The sequence below is a fragment of the Salvelinus sp. IW2-2015 genome, unplaced genomic scaffold (genome assembly GCF_002910315.2).
Source record: "Salvelinus sp. IW2-2015 unplaced genomic scaffold, ASM291031v2 Un_scaffold3466, whole genome shotgun sequence".
In the NCBI taxonomy this organism is placed as follows: domain Eukaryota; kingdom Metazoa; phylum Chordata; class Actinopteri; order Salmoniformes; family Salmonidae; genus Salvelinus; species Salvelinus sp. IW2-2015.
In genome coordinates, this window is record NW_019944746.1 from 67,901 (window position 1) to 75,979 (window position 8,079).

Below are 8,079 nucleotides of genomic sequence, written 5' to 3' on the forward strand. Positions count from 1 at the left end.
ATATTGTGGAATCATAGCCCAAAAGTGGCTTATTCAATTCATCACATTATTCATGATTTTGTCAATCAACTAGAACTTAATAAAGCTAAATCACTGTTTAATGTTTCTGTATCAATATGGACCTTAAAAAAATTCAGGTCCTTTGGGATCATTTGGACCCCATCCAAGAACACCTAATTCCACTAAAAGTAATTTGATAAATATGACCTTTATTTGTATCTAGGATTTTCTGGAGACATAATAACAAGTTATCCATACCACCAGAGGTTGGAGGGGGACCTGTATTAGTGATCTTGACCAGATAGAGAGATCACCTGCAGAGATATAGCTCCCCATGTACTGCGCTAAGATTGTACTTTTCTGTTTCACATATCGTATGACTGTGTACAATACTAAAATTCCCTTATTTGTATGCATATAGAAATTTGACAATAGTATACAAGGTCTGCCAATGGTATAAATACTTGATAGAACTGCAATACAGAACTTAGATACACTCGGAAACTACACAGAGAGATATATTGGTGAGTTTTCTTCCCCCCAAAATGTATTCTAGGCAAGTCTAGAAAAGTATTTATCTGGAGATAATATTACATATCCTGAGAGGATGGAGGGAAACCTGTTGGATTGATCTTGACCTGATATAAATATCACCTGCAGAGATAGAGCACTTTATGTACTCGCCTATGGTTATAACTAGTTTAACTAGGTATGCCTGTCTAAAAATCAAAATACCTTACATACAGTGCCTTTGAAAGCATTCAGACCCCTTGACTTTTTCCACATTTTGTTACGTCACAGCCTTTTCTAAAATGGACTAAATAGTTTTTCGTCATCAATCTACACACAATAACCCAAAATTCTCAAAGCAAAAAAAGGTTTTTAGACATTTTTGCTAATTTATTAATATCACATTTCCATATGTATTCAGACTCCTTACTCAGTACTTGAAGCACCTTTGGCAGCGATTGCAGCCTCGAGTCCTCTTGGGTATGATGCTACAAGCTTGGCACACCTATATTTGGGGAGTTTCTCCATTCATCTCTGCAGATGTTCTCAAGCTCTGTCCGGTTGGATGGGGAGTGTTTCTGCACAGCTATTTTCAGGTGTCTCCAGAGATGTTCGATCAGGTTCAAGTCCTTGGCTGTGTGCTTAGGGTTGTTGTCTTGTTGGAAGGTGAACTTTTGCCCCATTCTGAGGTCCTGAGCGTTCCGGGGCAGGTTTTCATCAAGGATCTCTCTGTACTTTGCTCCGTTAATCTTTCTCTCGATCCGGAGAAAGTCTTCCAGTCCCTGTCTCTGAAAAACATACCCACAGCATGATGCTGCCCACCATTCTTCATTATAGGGATGGTGCCATGTTTCCTCCAGACGTGACGCTTGGCCTTCTGGCCAAAGAGTTTTATTATTGGTTTCATCAGACCAGAGAATGGTCTGCGAGTCTTTAAGGTGCCTTGGCAAACTCCAAGCGGCTGTCATGTGCCTTTTACTGAAGAGTGGCTTCCGTCTGGCAACTGTCACATAAAGGTCTCCACAGAGGAACTCTAGAGCTGTCAGAAATGACCATCGGTTTCTTGATTAAACTAACACATATGTTTGTTCTCACAAAACCGGAGAGCAATATCTGTCAGTCAAGTCTACAAAGCAAATAATACATGTAACAAACAGTTATATGACCTGCAACATGGTCATGCAATGGGGTGATTTGGTACGTCCTGCTCTTACTCAGCAAATTTTTTTCCTTCAAAGCATGAAATGTTAAAAGTAGCTTTTTGGGAACTTAGCATCTCTCTCTTTCTGTCTTCTCTCATTTTGAGGCATCAAGTTCTCGCAGACTAAATTTAGTGTGACAATTTCTTCTGTATCACATTTTCTCTTTCAGCGAATGTGTGAATCTAGTCTCAAGATGTCTTGTTCACGTGTGTCTGTGTGTTGTATCTTATATTTAATGCCTTGTCGTATACAACATTTTCATGCATTGGTCTGTGAAATGAAGAAGTGAGATCAAGAAATGTGTTCAAACACTTCCTTCCCCTCCCTGAAGTGACACAATCTGTTGCGTGTTTTGCTCTAACATTCTAGTCACACGATGTGGCTGGTTGATTTAGTTTTAAATCATTATTTGGAACTTCAATAGTGAATCCACTGATTGTGGTGTTTGGACTTCTGATGTCAGAATAACTGTCTAATGGTAATCTGTTATGTGTGCACTTCCTTGCACATTTTTTTTTTAAATACTATAAACGCTGGGCCTCGAGGGACCCCCTTCAAGCTAATGTGCAGTCATTTTGACTGCAATATTCTAGCAATGTAATTAATACACTTTATATGCAGTTAATTCGGAAGAATTCAGAACCCTTTCTTTTCTCTATATTTTGTTACGTTACAGCCTTATTCTAAAATGGATTAAACAATGTTTTATCCTCATCAATCTACACACAATAAACCATAATGACAAAGAGAAAACGCATTTTTAGATAATTTTATTTAAAAAAAACATAAATACCTTATTTACATAAATATTCAGACTCTTTGCTATGAGACTCGAAATTGAGCTCAGGTGCATCCTGTTTCCATTGATCATCCTTGAGATGTTTCTACAACTTGATTATAGTCCACCTGTGGTAAATTTATTTGATTGGACATGATTTGGAAAGGCACACACCTGTCTATATAAGGTCCCACAGTTGACAGTGCATGTCAGAGAAAAAACCATAAGCCATGAGGTCGAAATAATTGTCCGTAGAGCTCCGAGACAGAATTATGTCGAGACACAGATCTGGGGAAGGGTACCAAAACAATTCTGCAGCATTCAAGGTCCCCAAGAACACAGTGGCCTCTATCATTCTTAAATAGAAGAAGTTTTGAACCACCAAGACTCTTCCTAGAGCTGGCCGCCCTGCCAAAGTGAGCAATCGGTTGAGAAGGGCCTTGGACAGGGAGGTGACCAAGAACCCAATAATCACTCTGACAGAGCTCCAGAGTTCCTCTGTAGAGATGGGAGAAGCTTCCAGAAGGACAACCATCTCTGCAGCACTCCACCAATCAGGCCTTTATGGTAGAGTTTCCAGAAGGAAGTCACTTCTCAGTAAAAGGCACATGACAGCCCGCTTGGAGTTTGCCAAAAGGCACCTAAAGGACTCTCAGGCCATGAGAAACAAGATTGAACTCTTCGTAACGTCTGGAGGACACCTGGCACCATCCCTACGGTGAAGCTTGGTGGTGGCAGCATCATGCTGTGGGGATGTTCTTCAGCAGCAGGGACTGGGAGACTAGTCAGGATCGAGGGAAAGATGAACGGAGCAAAGTTTCTGATTTTCCTTGTACGGCCCAGCCAGAGCCCGGACTTCAAGCCAATCGAACATCTCTGGAGAGACCTGAAAAGAGCTGTGCAGCAACGCTCCCCATCCAACCTGACAGAGCTTGAGAGGATCTGCAGAGAAGAATGGGAGAAACTCCCCAAATCAGGTGTGCAAAGCTTGTAGCATCATACCCAAGAAGACTCGAAGCTGTAATCACTGCCAATGGTCCTTCAACAAAATACTGAGTAAAGGATATGAATACCTATGTAAATGTGATATGTCAGTTTTATTTAAATACATTTGCTAAAATTAAAAAAAACTGTTTTTTACTTTGTCATTGTTGCACGAACCGGCCAAAGTTTGTAACAAAAAGGGAGACAATGTGGAGATAAGGAATAACAACAAATATATTTATTTACTGAAGTAAACCAAATACAATTAACAATGTGTGTGTACTCAGTAATCAGTATGTTAAGTGAGTGTTTGCATGTATAAATGTGATAATGAGGTGTTGAAATGTTGCCCAAACAAAACAAACAAAAATGCCACAACCAAAATCTATCAGTGTGTCTGCATGGAGAGAGTCCCTCAATGAATGGGGAAGTGTGTATTTATCCTGGGACACACCCGGGCCCAGGTGTATCCATGTCGCTGACACCCTCCAGCTCCGCCCCCGACATCCTAATAAGGAAAACAAGAGCAAAGAGAAAGAACACAGCAGACAGAGTGGGAGGGTCGTCACATTGTGGGATATTGTGTAGATTGATGAGTATTATTATTTTTTTATCCATTTAGATTAAGGCTGTAACGTAACAAAATGTGGAAAAAGTCAATGGGTCTGAATACTTTCTGAATGCACTGTTTAATTAAATGTAAAAATGTATTACCTTTGAGTGTGGCATGAACACAACCAGTCTTGATGTATTCATCTGATTGCCAAATATATCACTCAAAACTGTCACGTTCGTTGTTAGAGACGGACCAAGTTGCAGCGGATGTTGAGTTCCACATTAATTTATTAAAAGTGAAACTTAGCAAAACAAAACAATAGCACAACGAACCGTGACTACAGCGGTGCTACGTGCACTAACTCATAAACAATATCCCACAAACACAGGTGGGAAAATGCTTACCTAAATATGATCCCCAATTAGAGACAACGATTACCGCTGCCTCTAATTTGAATCATACAAATCACCAACATAGAAAAAACAAAACTAGAAACCCCACATAGAAATAATAAACTAGACTAACCACCCCAGTCACGCCCTGACCTACTCCCACCATTGAAATAAGGGCTCTCTATGGTCAGGACGTGACAAAAAACGTAGGTTACCTTTGCATGTTCGTCCAAAATAATTCCATCATCTGAACGTCACTCTGCACCCGCCAACTATCCTTCAATTCGCAAGTGGCTGAAACTACTATCGCCCCTCTGTCTTTATCTGGAGATTGATGCGTCTTTCTATCGGGCGCGTCTCGGTCCAATAAATTATTAATAGTAAAAATTTTATTTGGACGGGAAAGGAGGTACCGTGGTCAAGCCAGGCCCCCTAAGCCCGCCCATAACGCCCTAGCGGCCCTGAGTAAGAGGCTACAGTTTTCTTCTTCTGTGATCATATATGTTTGTCTATGTGTCACACCCTGGTCTGTTTCACCTGTCTTTGTGCTTGTCTCCACCCCCTCCAGGTGTTGCCCATCTTCCACATTACCCCATGCATTTTACCTGTGTCAGTTGCCAGTTCGTCTTGTCTTGTCAAGCCTACCAGTGTGTTTTTCCTAGTCTCTGTTTCTAGCCCAACTGGTTCTGACATGTTCTGCCTGCCCTGACACTGAGCCCACCTGCCTGACCATTCAGTCTGCCCTGACCTCGAGCCTGCCTGCCGCCCTGTACCTTTCGGACTCTGACCTGGTTAATTAACTTCTGCATGTCCTCGACCTGCCTTATTGCCTGCCCCTGTACTTTAATGCATATCAAAGACTCTAACCATCTGCCCCCTGTGTCTGCATCTGGGTCCTCCTGTGTCGTTATTCTATGTAGGTCATGTACATTATAACAACATAAATTGTGTGTATCTGGATAATTACAGCAGCATACAATACTATATGTTACTGTCATTAAGGTAAAAAAAAAAAGCATTTCACTTGTGCAGTGGAAGTACTCTCAGACCATGAGACACAAGATTATCTTGTCTGGTGAAAAAACATTGAACTCTTTGGCCTGGACGAAACCAGGCACAGCTCATTACCTGGCCAATACCATCCCTACGGTGAAGACATAAATGTACATGAACAACCCAACAACAATAAACGTATACACGGCTGAGTGAGTCCTTCTGTTATTGATTGAACATGTTTTTTACCCTTTAAGGCTCAACATACACCCATACTAACCATTTCCATCTACAACATGTTATTGTGTCTAGCCAACAGCTGGAACCCAAAAGGAATCATTGGTAGCCGGGAAGACACCAGAGAGTCACAAACCACTATTAGGGAACATTGGACTTTGATCTGCTGGTCCTCTCTGTTTCACTTCTTATTTCTCTCACCTCTCCTCTTCTCAAATTCCTGTCTTAATATATCTCTCTCTCACTTCTTCATGTATGGAGTGAAAGAGCGTACTAATTGTGAAGAAGGTAATGTCTTCATGTCAGTGTTGGACAGCAGTGTGTGAGAGCTGACCACTGCCCTGACACAACCAATGAGTTATTTTCTCAGGCACCAACATCTCTAATTCACACTCAAAGGTGGCATCAATTATCACATTTTTGACATCCTGTCTAAATCCATCACACAGGAGACATGAAGCCAGCCTGGCTGTTTATATAATGAAGAAGTGAAACCTCTTTCCTCTGTCGGAACCTATGATTAGGGTCAAAATGACACTTCTTCTTATGCTTGTCACAAACTGGGTGAATTATTCTGAGTGGCAGGAAAAGCTATCTCTCATACTATCCTTACATTGGTTTTGTTTGTACCGTAAAACATTACGAGGTTATGGAAATTCAGCTCTGAATAGAAAATAGAGGACTTTGTTGAAGTACCGAAGGTTCATTTGATAAACTGAGACCCTGCGTTGTGAAGAGACATGGAGGCTGTTTTAGGACTGTTGGTGATCTCAGCAGGATTGTCTCATGGTAAGAAACATCTTTATATGTGTTGGCTTCCCTCTTCTTTTATGCAGAATATAATATCAGGAGTCTTGTAGATCACGTAGCAGAAATGATGGATGATAATAGACAATATTCAGAACACTGTGGAAGACAGTTGTCTCTTTACTCATTGTCCCATAATAATGATCACTGACTTAATGATCCCTATTATGTTGATGCTGTTGGTTTGGTTGTACTGTTAGTCACTTGTGTCCTCGTCTGTGAAATGATACATGACTTGACATGGGTTAGAACAGTGATAGTCACTACAGTGTCTTTTCTTCTTGATCTTCAGGCTATGAGACTTCCTGTGATGGTAGAGAAAATGGATGTCAGTGTTATGGAGCTCTGGGAGGAACTGTCTATCTCCAGCTGACTGATACCACGAGATATGCTGATCTCTCATTTTGGAAAGACCCAACTGGTGCTAAAACACAGATACTCAAAATGAAGAATGACACAGTGGTAATAAGATATCCCCCCATTAAAGACAGAGTACACTTCTTTATAAACAATGGGACATTGAGGTTAAATAACACAAGAAGGAATGATTCTGGTGAATACCTGCTAGAAGAATATAAATCAGAAGGGAAATTATCAGGGATCAGAGGACTACAACTGTTCATCGAAGGTAAATAACTATCTTACCAAATAATAACTTGCCAAATAATTATTACACATGATAACTTTGACAAGCTATTGCTCTGGCTAAACTACAAATGTACCTAATAATACAAATAATGAGAAATGCATTGTATGTGTAACCATGGAGTCATTTTTATTTTCATATGTTACTGTAGTTGGTACATAGAGTCATAACCACATCCATCAACATTAAATCATCTGTTGGTTATTTGAAATGCAGTCAATATGTGTCATGAATTTGCTGCTCCTGTTGACTACAGTAGTTTCTGTGGCTTTCAAGAAGAATGGCTGGTGTTGTGTTCTAATGTGTTTTGCCCTCTTACTACAGTTACATATCCTTCTTCCCCCACAGCTCCAGTGTCCTCTCCTCAGCTGTCCTCTAAGTGTCTGTCCCATGGAGAGATGAGGGTGTCCTGCTCCTCTGAGGGGGATGGTCCCCAGTACAGCTGGACTCTGGATGGACAGACACTGAGAGACACTGAGACCTCTCCTGATAACGAGACAAACACCATCACTCTGAAGAAAGGCCTGTCAGGAAATCTCACCTGTACCATCAGAAACTACATCAGCAGTGATACTGTCAGCAGGAGAATCTCACACTGTCCAGGTAATCTACTGTTTAATTTACTTTGTTAAAAATACATTATGATCAACAATATCAATGATTAATGATAATAATAATGATGGTTATAATGATAAATGCCAAAACGTTCAACTTAATGTACAATGAAAAATGATATGTTTCGAAACAACACTATCCATTTGCCAGTATTTACATGTAATTCAGATACGAATGTGATTACTGTTGTTTGGATTGCCTACAGGGCTGATATATGTTAACTGCACCTCATCCAACGGGACAAAGGTATCAGAGTGGGTGAATGCCACTGGTAATACCCTGTGTGTTGAGTCTACAACAGTGGTGACTGTGACTGTGGCCGCCACCAGTAAAACCTCCACTGGTAAGGGCCCGGGGCA

The 8,079-nt window shown here is 40.8% G+C and overlaps 1 protein-coding gene across 1 annotated transcript in view; it reads left to right on the top strand.

Moving 5' to 3' along the window:
• The first annotated feature begins 6,178 nt into the window (after nucleotides 1–6,178).
• LOC112075914 (uncharacterized) overlaps nucleotides 6,179–8,079 on the top strand; it is a 6,819-nt gene continuing 4,918 nt past the window's right edge. Inside the window, exons 1-3 of the mRNA XM_070441115.1 lie at nucleotides 6,179–6,441; nucleotides 7,454–7,708; nucleotides 7,926–8,076. Coding sequence (XP_070297216.1) covers nucleotides 6,393–6,441; nucleotides 7,454–7,708; nucleotides 7,926–8,076 — 455 coding nt within the window. The 5' untranslated portion in view covers nucleotides 6,179–6,392. The remainder of the gene's footprint in view (nucleotides 6,442–7,453; nucleotides 7,709–7,925; nucleotides 8,077–8,079) is intronic.